At 42.9% G+C, this 17898-nt stretch overlaps 1 protein-coding gene across 1 annotated transcript in view; it reads right to left on the bottom strand.

The window, feature by feature from the left end:
• Positions 1 to 17898, bottom strand: part of CNIH3 (cornichon family AMPA receptor auxiliary protein 3) — a 281577-nt gene that overhangs the window by 168101 nt on the left and 95578 nt on the right. Inside the window, exon 2 of the mRNA XM_081491569.1 lies at positions 12127 to 12214. Within this exon, the coding sequence (XP_081347695.1) occupies positions 12127 to 12214 (88 nt within the window). The remainder of the gene's footprint in view (positions 1 to 12126; positions 12215 to 17898) is intronic.

Below are 17898 nucleotides of genomic sequence, written 5' to 3' on the forward strand. Positions count from 1 at the left end.
TGGCTGTCTATCAACTATAAACAGCAGTTAAAAGAAATAAACTCAGGCACAGCTGGAGTAAGCACAGAGAGAGGGTAAAGAAAACCCCATAACCTCAGGATATCAGGATAACCAGAGAGAAAGCTAACTTTATGAATGAAAATGCAAAGATCTTCTGGAGAAGAACCAGCTCCTCTCATCCTCCCACATCCCTTTGCCCAATTTACTCTCATCAATCTTCATTCCCTTTTTATGCATGCCCGCCCTATCTTCTGTATGGATAAATGTTTAATGTTACATCCTGGCAACTCTCGTCTGATTCCAGAGATGTGAAAAGGCATCCAGGACATGTAGCTCCAGTTCCCTCCTCTCGAGGCTTCCCAGAGTCCTCATTATCCCATTGTAATTTGGATATGAACAGTCTGTCTCAAACTCCAGGCTTAGAATGACTCAAATGTTATCCCTAAAGATCCTTAGCAAAGTAGATTAGCTAAATATGACCTTAAATCATCTTTCAAGAAAAGAAAAATGACGCATGTCACCTTTAAAAAGCCAACTATTCAATAACAAACTAGTGGGTTCATAAGAGTGATAATTATGTTTCCCCATGATGCAAACCCTATACAGTAGCACTGCTTCAAAGGAGAAGTATGATTTACTTCTCTTCCATCCTCACATTAGGAGGTAATCAAATGCTCTGGGTTCTTCATATCATGGTCTCAAGAGCAATGAGTAATTTATGTGTCTGATTATTATTTGTGCCAGTCAATTAGTCAAAATCTACAGTCAGATTAACTAGCAGAATGGTAGAGACCTATGAAAGTGGGACACAAAAGTAAAAGTTTATTTTTTAATTTATTTTTTTATTTGGCTTTGCCACATCTTAGTTGCTGCGTGTCAGGCCTAATTTTCCAACCAGGAATCAAATCCTAGGCCCCCTGCTTTGGGAGCACATAGTCCTAGCCACTGGGCCACTAGAGAAATCCCAGTTAAAGGCTTTTAAGTAAGGGATAGTAGGGAGTAAAAGAACTGGAGCAATGATTTACATTTTTCCCTATGATGATGCCTTTTTTATTTCAAGAAATTTTAGGACCCTGGTTAAGACAGCAGACACAAAAGAAAGACAAAGGAAATTTCTGAGATGGTGGTGAAAAGAGTCATCAAGATAGTGGCTGTTCAGTACACATAGGGCATAACTAATACAGTCTAGAGAAGGTCAGAGGCTCTAGAATCATCAAAAAGATGAAACTGAACAACTTACCTCATGTAGTTGCATGATAAGAGTAGCTTCATACACTGGGAGCAAGTAGGGAGAATGAATTAGTGGTAAGTACAAAGAAAGTTAACCAGTCCAACAAGGCAAAAAGTTTTACAGCAAAGAAAAAGTAATCATAGCATACTATATGGCTCAGTTGTGAATTGTTGTCGTTTTTTAGTCCGTAAGTTGTGTCTGACTCTTTTGTGACCCCATGGACTGTAAACCACTAGCCTCCTCTGTTCATGGGATTTCTCAGGCAAAAATAGTGGAGTGGGTTGCCATTTCCTCCTCCATGGGTTCTTCCCGACCCAGGGATCGAACCCATGTACCTGCATTGACAGGTGGATTCTTTACCACTGAGCCACCAGGGAAGCCCCATATATATATATATATACATGGAATACTAATATACATATATACTACTATACACACACACACACACACACACACACACACAGAATGGAATACTACTCAGTCACAAAAAAGAATGAAATTATTTGATATACTGTTTTGAAAATGCTCCTTTATTCACTGAAATAGTCACAGCAGGATTTCTATTTGCAATAACTTACAAATACTTTCTAATTATTTCACTAAAAAAAGAAGAATAAAATTTTTCCATCTGCAACATGGATGGATTTGGACTTGGAGGGTATTATGCTTGATGAAAAAAGAGAAAGACAAATACTGTATGTTATCACTTATATATGGAATCTAAAACATCATTAATTCTATAACAGAAAAGAAACAGACTCATAAAGAGAACAAACTAGTGGTTAACAGAAGGCGGAGGTAAGTGGGGAGGGGTACAAGCTACTATGTACGAAATAAGTGAACTACAAAGACATATTATACAACGCAGGGGAAAGAGATTATATTTTTAATAACTATAAACAGAATATAACCTTAAAAATTGTGAATCACTATGTTATGTGCTTGAAACTGACATACTATTATAAATCAACTATACTTCAACTTTAAAAAAAAATCAATTCCAGATAGACTGAAGACTTTAACATGAAAGGCCAATCTATGAAACATTTAAACGACAATACAGCCCGTATGTTCATAACCTCAATTGCACAGAAATGGCACCAAAAGCTAAATCATATAAGGGGAAGTTGGTAAATGGACTAAGCTAAAATTAAGATGCCTGTTCACCAAAAAACATGCAAAGAGAGTGAAAAGAGAAGCTACTCGTTGCAACATATAGTTGGGGTATTGTCTCACTCCATTCAGGCTGTGTGACAAAATACCACCGTTTGAATGGTTTACGAACAACAGAAATTAATTTCTCACCATTTCTGAGACTGTGAAGTCCAAGATTAAAGTGGCTGTAGACTCTGCCTGGTAAGAACTCACTTCCTAGTCCTAGTCAGTCATCCTCTCCCTGCGTCTTCACATGATGGAAGGGACCAGGGCTCTCTCTAGGGCTCTCTCCAGGACATCTTTTTCATCCCATTCAGGAGGGTACCACCTTCATGACCTAATCACCTCCCAAAAGCCCTACCTCAATCATTATCACATTGTGGATTCGGCTTCAACATCTCAATTTTAAAGGGACACAAATATTCAGTCTGGGCTTCTCAGGTGACTCAGCAGTAAAGAATACACTGGCCAAAGCAGGAGAGGTGGGTTCGATTCCTGGGTCAGGAAGATCCCCTGAAGTAGGAAATGCCAACCCACTCCAGTATTCTTGCCTGGGAAATCCCATGGACAGAGGAGCCTGGCGGGCTACAGTACAAAATGTCCCAAAGAGTTGGACATGACTGAGTGACTGACCATGAGCAAACACTCAGTCTATACTCAGTAGTATCTAAACACTCAGTAGTATCTAAAATACACAAAGAATTCCCACAAATCTATTACAAAAAGATACAAATCCCAATAGAAAAAGATTGGCAAAAGACCTGAACTGCTCTTTGCAGAAAAAGAAATATAAATAGCCATAGCCAAAGGAAAATGTGCTCAACATCATTCATAATCAGGGAAAAGAAAAATTAAAACCACAACAAGATACCATCTCACACCTCCCAGACTGGCAGAAGTTGAAAGAAAAATGACTACATCTGAGGAAGGAAGAGAATGCTTCCAGGGGAGGCACACAGGGGATTTCAAAAGTAAAGTTGAACACAGGTGTTCACTATTATAGTTCTTTACACATCACATATATTTTATGAATACTCTTTGAAGCTTCTCAATATTTAATCAAAACAATTAAATGAGATGATGACCCAGTAAAATACACAGCAGAGTAGTTGGCATATGCTAGGTGCCCATTCTTCTTCTAGTTCTTGTTTCACTATAAACATTTTAGAAAAAATTTGAGCAAAACTAAATAGTGGCTCTCTCATAACTCCAATACTACTTGGTAGATGGAAGACTATAGGATCAGATTCCAGATCTATTCAAAGACAGAGACAAACAAGTCTGTTCGCTCCCAGTCTCCAATCTTACAATCTAGTTATTTATGACAACTTTATTAAAAATAAGTATCTAAAAGAGTTTCATTCTCTCTCGAATCTTGATTTCTACCTCTTTAGTTCTCTTTTCAACTAGAAAATGGTACTTTGGTGAAACCATTATGAGAGAAGCCACAGCTGAATGGTGAAAGGAATAAAAATCAAGGCACAAGGGATGCCTGCAAGCCAGCACACTATCTCAGCCTGGTCCTCCACATTATTACATGGTATACAACAAGCAAGAAAGGAGAAAAGCTAATGGCTTGCTCCATGCCTGCTCTTGGATTGTACTGTGGCCCACATGCTATAAGTCCCTAAATCAGTTTGAAAACATCTGTCATACAAAGAGCCCCAGACCAGACACAAGGGAGGGAGGAAGGAGAGGATGGGACAAATTGAGAGAATAGCATCGATGCATATGCACTGCCATGTGTAAAATGGGGCTTCCCTGGTGGCTCAGATGACAAACAATCTGCCTGTCATGCAGGAGACCAGAGTTTGATCCCCGGGTTGGGAAGATCCCCTGGAGAAGGGAATGGCAACCCACTCGGTCTTCTTGCCTGGAGAATCCCATGGACAGAGTAGCCTGGTGAGCTCAGTCCAGGGGATCACAAAGTGTTGGACACGACTGAGCACCTGGGCACACAAAGAGGAGAAGCAGGGGCAGCCATGAGAGCAGAGGGCCCCAGGCTGGCTGGCTCAGAATTCCCAGAGAGTTCAACACTAACCTCTGGTTCTAACAAGGAGTAGGAGTTAATCTGATGTGGTGGCATCATTGCAGGAAGGGGGATCCCTTCCAGGGCCCAAAAGTGGGCTTTGTCTAACACTCAGAAATGAATTGTCTAAAGGGACACATATGTCGACAAAGTAAGAGATTTTATTGGGAAAGGGGCACCCAGGCGGAGAGCAGTAGGGTAAGGGAAACCAGGAGAACTGCTCTGCCACGTGGCTCGAAGTTTCGGGTTTTATGGCGATGGTGTTAGTTTCCAGGTTGTTTCAGGCCAATCATTCTGACTGAGAGTCCTTCCTAGTGGCGCACACATTGCTCAGCCAAGACAGATGTCAGTGAGAAGGATTCTGGGAAGTAGTCAGACAGTGGTGTTGCCTTTTGACCTTTCCCAAACTCTTCTGATTGGTGGTGGCGTGTTAGTTCCATGTTCCTTACGAGGACCTCCTGTCATAAAATAACTCACGCAAATGGTTACTAAGGTGCCTGGCCAGGGTGGGCAGTTTCAGTCAGTGTGCTTCCCCTAACCGAGTTGGGGTGGTATAAGAAGCAAGCAGAGAAAGCCCCAAGTTGGGGAGTTGCAGGTGTGGAGGCTCTGGAGCGAGCCGAGTTTCCTTCTGGATTCTAGATGGATCGGAGGGACTGAAGCAAAGATTGCAAGAAGGGCGGAGCTGGGTTCATGCTCTCCTTGGGATCATGCCCACCAGACAAGCCCAGAAAATGTCCAGCCTTAGTCCTAAAGAGCAGAGGGCATGATCCATCCACCTCCCTCTCCTGCACTTGGCTGCAAGGATGATGCCAGCTGGGAGGTCTGGCTGGGACCTGACAGTGATTCAAGGAATGCAGCTGGACAGTACAAACTGAAATTACAGGTAAAGACTGGTTTAAAATTTTTGCAAGAGAAAAACATTTGCAGCATGGTCCCTCCCATACACTCAGGTCTTCAACTCCTAGAAACTCCCCTGCTGTACAGGGAAAGGTGCTTCCCACGTGGCTCAGTGGGTAAAGAATCCGCCAGCAATGCTGGAGACATGGGAGTCACAGGTTCAATCCCTGGGTTGGGAAGATCCCATAGAGGAGGGCATGGCAATCCACTCCAGTATTCTTGCCTGGAGAATCCCATCGACAGAAGAGCCTGGTGGACTATAGTCCATAGGGTCACAAAAAGTTGGACACCACTGAAGCGAATGAGCATGCACACGTATATGAAGAGGAGCCTCCAGCACTGCAAAGTGTATATCCAGGAATGGTCACCAGCTTGACAGCCTGACTATTGGTGATGAGAATACCTCTTCTGAGAGCTTCCCTGGTAGCTCAGCTGGTAAAGAATCCGCCTGCAATGCGGGAGATGTGGGTTTGATCCCTGGGTCAGGAGGATCCCCTGGAGGAGGGCATGGCAACCCACTCCAGTATTCTTGCCTGGAGAATTCCATGGACAGAGGAGCCTGGAGAGCTACAATCTGTGGGGTTGCAAAGAGTCAAGACATGACTCAGCAACAAAGCACAGCACAGCATACCTCTGCTGAATGGAAGAAATGACTTTTTTCAATTCCAGACCTGCCCACACACAGACTTAGGGGCATCTGTAAGGTGAGACAGAAGAAGACCAGGAAGTGGGGCAATGTCTACCCATCACCTGCTTAGTCCTACACTATCTCACCCACTCACCCCTTTGCTCCCCACTTGCTCTTCTAGCACTGTAGCTGCTTCAGGCTCTCTTAGCCAGAGACCTGTCAGGAGTCAATTGAGCTGCATCCATCCAGGTATTGCCATACATCTGTTTCAACTATAATTATTCCTCCCAGCAGATAGAGGGATCCTGGTGTGAGACACAGCAGGCCAGCACCACGCAGGCACATGGGCCAGGCAACAGGCAGAGTGCAGTGAGGTGGCTCTGCCATCTGGTGCTCAGAAGGAAGGGCTTGAGACTCACATCTCCACCCCCAGCCCCCAAACTCCAGACTTCCCCCAGCAAACTACGTGGTAACACCTCCATTCAATTCTTTTCAGCACCTCTGGTCCCATGGGTCCATTTTGTGACTTCCCATGGACAGAGGAGCCTGGCAGGCTACAGTCCATGGGGTCGCAAAGAGTCAGACATGACTGAAGCAATTAAGCATGCATGCATCCTCTTCCAGTTAGCCCCTGACATTCATTTTGACCTGCTCTCACCAGGTCCAAAATGCTGAGTTGTCAAGGCCAGGGTTTGAGTGGAAAGCAGAGAAAGTTAACTGTGTAATTAACCTTAAGGTCTCTTCAAGCTCCCTTGATGGCTCCCCAGGTGGCACAGTGGTAAAGAATCTGCCTGCCAATGCAGGAAACACAAGGGACGCGGGTTCAATCCCTGGGTTGGGAAGATTCCCTGCAGAAGGAAATGGCAACCCACTCCAGCATTCTTGCCTGGAAAATTCTATGGACAGAGGAGCCCGGTGGGCTACAGCCCATGGGGTCGCAAAGAGTCAGACACGATTGAGCAACTAACACTTTCACTTTCATCTCTACAAGCCCCGGTGACAACTTAACCTCTTCTATGCAAGTGTGGTACTGATGGAGATAATAATGAATTCTTTTCCCAAAAATAATAATTGTTATGGTCAAAGCTAAATTGTTCTCTAGTTTTGTCATCTTTTCTAACAAATGATATGGTACAAACTCTGGTGTGACTCTTCTACCCCTTTGTGCCACCATTGCCTTGCACACAGCAGGCACTTATAAATGTTTATTGATGCTAGATGATGAATAATTAGCACCAGAGCCTGCTGGTTTACAAAAGGAACCCTCAAGAAACCAAAGATCTAGAAGCATAGGCATAGATTCCCCATACAGGGCACACTTCAACATGTGACTGCTCAAGGGAGCCCACCCTATCAAATCAATATCAATGTGATTCATGTCACATGGATTCTTTCAACATGGAGACCTATTCCTCCCCAGGATTCTACCTATGGATCCTCTAGTGGAAAAAATATACATTCACCTTCCAGATTTTATTGGAGGTTCTGTCCTCTCTGGGAAGATATTTGGAGACACCACTCAGCAGGAGAGATTTGGAGGGACCAGATGGCTGGTAAATGAGAGGCTATTCTCAATCCAGGGCCAACAGGAAAGCAGAAATCCAGAGCTCAAATTTAGACTGAAACCTGGTACCCAACAGTATAAACTTAGAAACTCCCTTGAACCATCTGGCTCTTTTAAATAAATACCTGTCTGTCCAATCCTAGAATGGAAAGGAACTTCAAAGTCTAGCTTTCTTCCCAGACACAGCATCTGTAGTGCCTAGCAGCTATGGGAGATGCTTGAGATGGACCAGCTGACTGAGCCTACATTAATGGCTGCCAGTCTTAAGGATCTTAAAGTTCATTGGAATCTTTCTGATTCCACACATCTTTCACACTTCTTTTTTCTCCATAAATTCTTTTTTTCATTACCCTACTTGAGGTTAGGATATATATACACACACACACATGCATACACCATGCAACCCTATCGAAACATTTTAATACATTTCTGTCCCTCTCCTGGTCCACTCATAATGGTCTTTGCCTCTCATTGACACTTTTCACTTTCCATCATGTCTCTCTCCCCTTCTTGATAATAACCCCTAAAAATCAGCATTTTACCACCCTGTGTGAAGTCACCATCCCTAAGTATTCTGAAATATGGTGTCTCCCAGCCAAATCAACATAGATCCCAGACCCCCATCCCCTCTCCAACCATCACATTGCCTTAAGACCTCTCCCACCATACACAGGCTTGCCATGAGCTAACACTACCTGGACCTTTTACCTTGACTAAAAATGGCCTTACCTGATCAATCCCTTCAACTGAATCTTCAGCCCTTGGAAAAAGAAGTGAAGAGACAGTCTGATGTGGGAGAGGTGGCAGTAAAGACAACAGGAAAAGAATAGGACCTCCCTAACGTGTTTCCCCCTCCTCCCCTTTGTTAAAGAGTGAGATGAAGTGCAAAGGCACTCAGTAAACTGTTAGATCCAATACAAATGTAATTTAACATTGCTATTAAGTTTTTAATCCAAAATAATCCCTTAATTAGCACAGAACTAGTGTCATTGAGTGAAAGTGAAGGTCACTCAGTCGTGTCCATGGAATTGCAGGCAGATTCTTTACCAGTTGAGCCACGAGGGAAGCCCAAAAATACTGGAGTGGGTAGCCTAGCCCTTCTCCCGCGGTTCTTCCTGACCCAGGAATCGAACTGGGGTCTCCTGCATTGCTGGTGGGTTCTTTACCGAGCTATGAGGGAAGTGTCATTGATGGTTCCCTCCAATGAGCTCCACCTCCATGACACAATGATTTAGTCTCAATCTTAGTCACCTTCAACTCCACCCCCTCCCTTGCCCTTCACATTGTCAAGCACAGTTTCCATTCACTCTATTTTCAGAGAGTCCTTCAATTCATTCTCCTCATCCACTCTCTTTTGCCCTGAATTCAGCCCAGTTTTTTGTCATCTCGACATTGAATTATGACTCTCTTACTCGAAGGTCTTCCCACCCTGTATCAGTTCAGGTCCTCCAAGAAACCAAGCCAAGATGGGATTAGATTTGCAAGATGTTGACTGGGGTGGGGGGAGGGCAATGGTAAGGAGAGGGACAGCACATGAAGGATAAAGAGAGAGGGAGGGAGTGGCAGAAGGTGGAGAGAGCCTTTGGACCCCACTGTAGGTCTGACACCTATGAGGGGCAGAAGGAAGTCTGGGTATGAAGAGCCTCTGACCACAATGCAGTCCTGAGAGTCTCAGTAGACCAATGAGTAGTCTCCAAGCAAATGCCCCTATTAGAGGTATCCCACATGGACAGAAATGAGGCTTTAGTACCCTCTATGCTCAGGCACTGATAGGCAATAGCCTGGGAGAACTGTGACCTCAGCATAAATATTAGAGTTATGGGGGAAAGACAGTCTTCTCAATAAAGGGACAAGATCAAATGAACATAAAGGAAAAAAATAAAACTTAGTTTCCTCTCATACCATTCACAAAAATTAGTTCTGGGTGAACTATAGATCTAAATATGAAAAGAAAAAGACAGAAAAATATGAAAGACAAAAAAGTTTAAACTTTAAAAAATAATACAAGTGGGGACTTCCCTGGTGGTCCAGAGGTTGGAAATCTGCCTGCCAATGTAGGGGACATGGGTTCGACCCCTGGTCCAAGAAGATTCCACATACTCTGGGCAACTAAGCCCTTAAGCCACATCTACTGAGCCCGCATGTTGCAACAACTAAAGCCCATGCACCTAGAGCCTGTGATCAGCAACAAGAGAAGCCCATGCACCGCAACTAGAGAGCAGCCAGCCCCCTCTTACCCCAAGTAGAGGAAGCCCATATGCAGCAACGAAGACCCAGTGCAGCCAAAAATAAACAAACTTATTTTTAAAAATAACAATAATAATATAAGAGAATGCATTTATGACCAAGAAAGGAAACCTACAAACTATACAAGAAAAAAAAGAATTCATTGGAATACATTACAATTAAGAACCTTTATTTATCAAAATTAAGAACTTCTGTTTTGGAAGGCAGAAGAGAGTGAAAAGACAAACCAGGGTGGGAGAAGGTAACTTCAACACGTTTGACTGATACGGGGACCATAACCAGACTATAAATAAAACTACTAAAAGTCAATTAAAAATTTTAAAAAACAACAAAGAACTGAATAGAAAAAAAGGGCAAAAGACTTGAAAAGATGTTCCACAAAAGAGGATACCCTAATGGCCAATACACTTATGAAAAGTTGCCTAATATCATTAATCAAGTCAGGAATACACACTAAAACCACAAGATATCACTTAACACTCACTTGGATGGTTAAATCTAAAAAAATCTGGTAACACCAAGTACTGGAGAAAACATGGGACAACAGAAGTTCCCTGATGTTACTGAAGAGTGTGCAAAATGGTTCAGTCACTTTGGAAAACTGTTTGCAATCTTGACTACTAATAAGCTCAGCCTGTGACCCCAAAATTTCATTTGTAGGTTTGGAAATACCTAGAAGTAGAATCACATATGCATAAGATGCACACCAAAAGACATGCACAAGAAAGAATGTTCACAGCAGCATCATTATCATGAGGCAAATGTCCACCAAGAGTAAAAATGGATAAATAAATTGTGGTCTAGCTCTTCCATGGTGTACCATAGTGAAAATTAATACATCAACGTTACATCTGACGATATGGATGAATTTCGCAAATACAGTGCTGAGTGAAACCTACTCTAGGATTATACAAAGTTCAATAACAAGTAAAACTAAAATTTGGTGTTTAGGGATTCATACTTAAGTGGCAAAACTACTGGGGGAAAAAAAAGCAAAGACATGATAACCATCAAAGTCAAGATGATGGTTACCTTCAGGGAGATAGAAAATTAGAAAGAAATAAACATGAGGTTTTGATATGCTAGCAACGCTCTACTTTTGACCTGAGTATTTGCCATATAATAACTTTTAAAATCTTCTTTTAACTTTCATGCATTTTTCTTAATTGTGTTATATTTCACAGCTTTTAAAATGCTTCTTTAAAATGAAAAATAAGAAAATCTTATAAAAGAGGAGCAATCTAGATAGACCTAACTCCTGCCCCTGAGAGCCTACACCTGATTATCTCACAGAGACTGTGTGAAAACCCTGGGAAAATGTAAGGAATAGACAACCAAGCACAGAGAAGTTAATTTCATGATATGACAAAGCATTGTCATCTCTTTTTCAACATTTTTATTTATTTATTTATTTTTGGCTGTGATGGGCCTTCATTGGGCTTCCCTGGTGGCTCAGTCAATAAAGAATCTTCCTGCAATGCAGAAGACCTCCTGCAGCACAGGAGACCTGGGTTTGATCCCTGGGTCAGGAAGATTCCCTAGGAGAAGGAAATGGCAACCCATTCTAGTATTCTTGCCTTGGAAATCTCATGGACAGAGGAAGGTCTTCGTTTCTGCATGTGGGCTTTTTTCTAGCTGTGGTACACCGGGCTTCTTGCAGTGGCTTCTGTTGTTGCGGAGCACAGGCTCTAGAGCATGGGCTCAGCAGTTGTGGTACATGGGCTTAGTTGCCCCGCAGTATGTGGGGTTTTCCCAAACCAGGGATCAAACCTGTGTCCCCGGTATTGGCAGGCAGATTCTTAAGCACTGGACCACCAGGGAAGACCCTGTCACTTCCTTTTTTAATAAAAGAGTAGAAAACAGAAGGTATTATTAACAGAAACATCCATGGAAGTAAAACTGCATAGAGCCCCAATTGTCTGCTACCACCCCATCTATATAGAGAGTTGAGATGACTACCCTCCTCCTATCAGGGTTAGCACCCCCTCTCATAACCTGGCTGGCAGTTTGAATTCCAAAGAAAGACATCACCGTGACTCATACAAGCAAAAAGTGATTGATAGCTCATTTTCCCAGGGTACTTTGGGAGCCACCTTGCAAAGGGTACTTTCAGTACTCTGGTAATTAATGTATAAGCTGGCAGGCACTTTTTCATTTAAAGACATTTATTTCTTAATTAAAATGACATGCAAATGCTAACATTTATTAATTATTTTGCTAGCTCACAGCAGTGTAATTAACTGACTTGAAAAGCTGAAAACGATACCTCCATCTTCCAGAAACTGCAGCACGGGGTTGAAATGAAAATATGAAGTAAGAAAAGTTGTTCCTGGGCGCTCCTCAGCTCCTTTCACAGTCTCCACCCCACATCTTACCTCTGTGACCTTTTACCAAGTGGGCTGTGATGATTAGGATGTCTGATTTCCAAAGCCACTTTGCAACCACTGTGCTGTTCCAGATGACCTGGGAGAGAACACAGTAAAGCAGAGAGGAACCATTACAAAGCTAAGGGCAAGTGATACAAAAAGACTGGAAAACCTAGCTACAGGGGTGGCAGTTTCTCTCTTCAAGATTCAAGGAAAGAAAGCGAATACCTCAAGATTGCAGGCAATGGATTGGAAGAACTGAATGAGGGAGGACTTCGTGATAAGATCGACACACTATGCCTGCTGTAAGTTACAGCCACTCTTCCTCATCAGTCTTAGCTAAGTCCCTGTAAAACTTCACCGGCTGCCAATGAGCAACACATCTGGGGCAGGAGGGGCCTTACAGACAGCCACCTGGGCTGGAGGGTCAGTTATTCTGCCTACTTATGATCAGCTGCAAGGAACAAGCAGGTATGGAGTATGGCCAGGAACATGAATGAATGAAAGTATTCATTAGGTCCCATAGCCACAGTGTTGGGTCTACAAGTCCATTCAAGGGCAAGGGAAAAGTTTAGGATTATTTAAAAAAAGTATATATATCAAAACTATGAAAAGAATGCTATAACACCACAATCGATAAATGCTTAACTATATGCCTATAAAATGTAATATTATGTCAGCCTCATTTGTTAAATTAATATTCATAAAATTTTCATTATGCTTAAAAACAATCTGCAGGTTAGGATTTCTTTCTTCACAAAAATTCCAAGTGTAAATGAGAAACTACAGCCAGTAGTGAATTAAGTAAACTGTTCATAGCCTGATTGCTTTGAAAGCAAAATTATTTCTTACAGGTCTTCCAAGTGTTTACAGGCAAAAAAATTACATTTCCTGTAGCATTTTATTTTTTTAAATGATGTAGGACGGCGCCTCCAAGGAAGAGTTTCTAGATCTTTAAAACAGTGCTGGCCAGCTTTGTCCTGAATCTGCAAAGAAGGACCATTAAAGGCCTTGTCAAATCCAAGTTCTTCCCACAGTGACTGAAATGTTGTTGGTCTTCATTAAACTGTAATTACATCTGGAGGCAACACTTTCCACACTATGAGCACAGGATCTGGAGTCAGACTGCTCATGTTCAAATTTTTTCTCCATAATTCACTGTGCATCCTGAGGGAAGTGGCTCAACCTCTCTGAGCCTCATTTTCCTCATCTATAAAATAAGGAGCGTGATAGAATCCACAGTAAAAGGTTGGGAGGATTAACTGAGTTAATACATGTAAAGCATTTATAACTGTGCCTGGCACAGAGTAAATATTGAATAAATGTTATTCATTCACAGAAACGTGGCTCTGCCGTAAGAACTGTAGTCAACTGTTTGATCATTTTTACATCATTCCAAGGTGAATGTGCACAAAGGCAGGCAGAGACGCTTCTTCAACTACGTTTCGCCCAGGCAAGGTCAGGCTGTGTTTCCAGGCAGAACAGTAGTGGGTGTTCAGGGCCAGGGGACAGATAGGAATTGAGCAGAGAACAAGAAATCCAAGGCATCAACAGCACTTTCACAACTGAGACTCTTGCCCTTTGGTCTCTGGAATGGTTTTCTACTCCTCCCCCCAAGGTGGATTATTTATGCCTATGGAGAGAAAAGAGAGAAGCTTTGGAAAACCACATGGTTGATTAATCCTCAACAAACTGCATAGTTGACCTGCAGCAAATGGATGCTTCCTACAGAGGTGACAATTATTTGAATGCAAATTAAGTAGTTTATAGGCCCTTAGAAGAGGGAGATAATTCCTTATAAACATCCACTTTGTTAGGAGGGAAAGGAAGGGAGAGAGAGAGGAAGGAAGGAAGGAAGGAGGGGAGGGAGGGAAGGAAAGAAGTGGAGGAAGAAAGGAAGTAAAAGAAAGAAGAAAGACCCTAGAACCAAAGAATCTGTAGTATGAACTCATTTGTAAAAAGAAGAAAGAAAAGAATCCAAACTCTACTTTTGATGTTCTATGTGTAAATGCATAGGAAGAAGACCGAAAAAGTATACATCCAATTTTAGGGAGCGCTACCTCCGAGAGGAGCACAGATTTTTAGTAGGGGGACTGTGGTGGGAGGACAGTGGGAGTGGAGAGATGCCCGCAGTCTAAAGAGAGCGAAACCTGGTGAATGAGCTGGGTCCCCCAAACCTCAAACTAACTCACAACGTGGCCACCCCCCACTGGAGGCCTCCTAACCAGATTTGGGCGTGGGAGTGAAACAGCAAGGAATTCTTGCCAGGGGAGAAGAAACCCAATCTGCATCTTATAGGCTAAGCAGCACCACTAGGAAAAGATGGCAGGAAACAAGCCAACTGGCGAGAAGGCCACCTGTCCAGAAGAGCCAAATAAGCTCCTGAGAGTCCCCGTAAAGGAAGCACACTTTCACATCTCTCCAACCGAGTATCTATGATGGTAAAAATCCCAGGGTAGTCTGTACTCAACTTACCTGTGCCTAGAGTTCCCGATGTGTAACATTTGTAGTCTGGAGAAAGCCTTAGCATCTCTGTCATCAAGTATGCGCCTGTCCTTAACAGCCAGGTGAGTGAGCGTCTCAAAGGCACCCGCTCCTCCTCTAATCCTCATGGTCTTCCTACAGGCACATCTTGAACACTCTTCAACACCACTGTGTGCTAAGCATTTGTACAGTCAGGCCAATCAAGATGGCAGTTCTCAGGGCTTCCCTGGTGACTCAGTGGTAAAGAATCCACCTGCCAATGCAGGAGACACAGGTTTGATCCCTGATCCCGGAAGCTCCTACATGTCTCGGAGCAACTAAGTCCATGCACCACAACCTTGCTCTAGAGCCCAAGAGCCATAACTACTGAGCCCACGTGCCACACTACTGAAGCCTGTGCACCCTAGAGCCAGTGCTCCGCAACAAGAGAAGCCACAGCAATGAGAAGTCCAAACACTGCAACTATGGAGTAGTCCCCACTTGCTGCAACTAGAGAAAAGCTCACACAGCACACAGCAATAAAGACCCAACACAGCCACAAATAAATAAGTTGGTGGTTCTCTTGCTCTCTGTACACCCTCTTCCTAACCAGTGTCTGCTTCACCTGCACCCCAGTCGCAGGCCTGACCTTCCCTCCTAATCATAAAGCTTAATCAGTAACTGCCTGCATACTTGCCCTCTGGCCCCAGCCAGGGGTTGTCCTAATCAATCACTGTTCAGATCAGAACAGCACCACTACAATAGTTTATCAAAGGGAAAACATCTGCCCAGGTGACTAACCGGAGGGGCTATGAGGGATGTGCCCCTCTGCTGGTTTCCCTGGTAACTGGTGAGCCAACCTGATGTCAGTTCCCATTATAGACTCCTTCTCCCCCACCAGAGCAGCAAAGACTGCTGCTGTGTCCTGCCTGCTGTCTGTCTTACACGGTCACCCCAGGACCTTGCTTCAGAAGTTTAAACATTCCTTATCCAATAGATCACTGAGGTCTCAGTTGCTATCTCAAGGCTCTTCCTTTGGTTGTGTGGCTGGGCAAGGACAAGGGTTGCAGGCCTGTGGGGTGCAGCCCAACAGCACTTTATTCAGAGATGAAGAAGACACAGTCCTACCCCTGAGACAGACAAAGAAGTAAATGGGCAGTTATGGTTCAGTGGTTTTAGGGCTACAGTCTCAGGAAGCACAGGGTAGTATGGAAACATAGTGTGGTGTGGGAATGTACAACAAGTACACCTACCCCAGCACACCTGGAGTGGAAGACGTGAGTCGGGAGGTGATTAACCCTGGGCAGAGCCTTGGAAAGGGGTGAACAAGGGGAAGGGCCAGAGCTGGTGTGAATGAATGGGGATGCACGTCCACATTCCTACATCCCCTTCTGCCAGCATTCCTGACCTCACTGATGACCAGTGAAATTGCAGTCTCTTTGCCACACACAATGGGCATTACCTCACTATTCTTTGGCACTGAAATCCATTGAGTTTCATCTGAACACTGTTTCATACAGGAACGTGGGCAGAACTGATTAGTCCCTATTAGAAGCCTGTTACTTTACTCCACCTCTAAACTGTAGCTGAAATAATTGGGTTCTGTTGTCAGGGAGGCTGCCTTTAGGGTGGGCAATAACTAATTAATTCTGCTCTGATAAACTCTGAACCATCGACATAATTACTCTATTTGAAAAACTTAAACTTTTATGCTCAATATAGTAATACCTGTCTTGGCATTTTCATTTGTATTTTCCTTCTTGAACTGATAGTTCCCTTCCCTCCCCGTTTACCCACCATCTACCTTTTCCTATGACTTGAGTCACTCATGTCTTGTAATATTGCTTTTTGTTGTTGTTTCAATTGCTAAGTCATGTCCAGCTCTTTGCAACCCCATGGACTATAGCCCACCAGGCTCCTCTGTCAATGGATTTCCCAGGCAAGAATATTGGAGCATGTTGCCATTTTCTCCTCCAGGGGATCTTCTAGACCCAGGGATCGAACCTGCGTCTCCTGCATTGGCAGGCAGATTCTTTGCCTCTGAGCCATCCAGGAAGCCTGCCTTGTAATATTAAGTGGACTCAAATAGGTTTCCAAATCTCCTTTTTAAAAAACACATGGGGCATCAGTCTACATCTGGGCATTAAGATGGCAAAGAACAGAAGGAGATCAAGGAATCTATCTTTTTATTCCAATTGACAAATATCTATTAAACACTTTCTCTGTGTAAGATGCTGTACTAAATATTAAGTAGAATGCAAATACATATAGGACATCTCTCAAGATCCTGACAGTTGGGAACAATAAGACCATTATTAAAAAAGGAACAAGCAGAATAAGGCGGGAACAAGTCACAAGTAACAGGTAGGCATTCCAAGAAAGGAGATCATTGTCTGAGAGGCAACTGCAAAGTTCCCCCAAAACTGAAAGTGTAAAACTAACACTCAACTCTTAAGGAGACAAACACTGGATAAACAAGCAAATTCTTTCAGTATTGTTGCAGATCCAAAGTTGAAGCAATTAAATTGGAATAAACAAGGAAGGCATTAAATTAGCAATGAAACAGACTAAACAAATGTCAGAGGCAACTGTGGGGACCTACTCAAGATATGCAGGAAAGGAGATGCCTTGGCCCACAGATTCTGGGTGCACATATTGGGGACATCTCTACAGTAGAGACTGGTGCTCTGAACCTGATACCCTTAACTATTTTAAAAGTGCAACTCACCCCCACAACTACTTTGCTGTGATTACAGAAAAACCTAGAAGCTTTGGAAAAATTTGACCTTCTGAGTATACTTCCCTATTGAGACACAACACACTGACCAGAGAATGTACCTTGGTCCTGAAAGGACTTAAATTTTTCATTATAAATGAACAAAATAGCATATTAGATTCCTCATGAATCTCTCACAAAATTGGTCAAATGAGTACTCAGAGAGACTCATCCATTCTAGGTGTGCTTAGCCTAAAAGCTAATAATAGAAGCCAATGCAAATTCACCAATGTAAATGGCACAAGCTGCCTTCAACAGTGGATTTTGCAATCAAAATAATAAACTTATGCAGGAAGAAGCTGAAGTAGTTTTTTTTTAAAAAAAGAAAAAACTAGTAATGCTCTGAATTCAGTTAAACATAGAAATGAATCTTAACTGGTAACTAGAGTTACAAAACATGATGAGATCATTATAAATATCTTAGAAGAAGAGCTACACAATTTTAAAATAATAAGCTTTTGATGATAATATATTATGGAAAAAATTTCAGAATGTGCCAAAAACAGGAGATCCAAAGTAGGGGGGGAGGGTACTATCAGAGT

This window comes from Giraffa tippelskirchi, chromosome 5 (genome assembly GCF_054371585.1).
Source record: "Giraffa tippelskirchi isolate mGirTip1 chromosome 5, T2T-mGirTip1v1.2.pri, whole genome shotgun sequence".
NCBI lineage: Eukaryota > Metazoa > Chordata > Mammalia > Artiodactyla > Giraffidae > Giraffa > Giraffa tippelskirchi.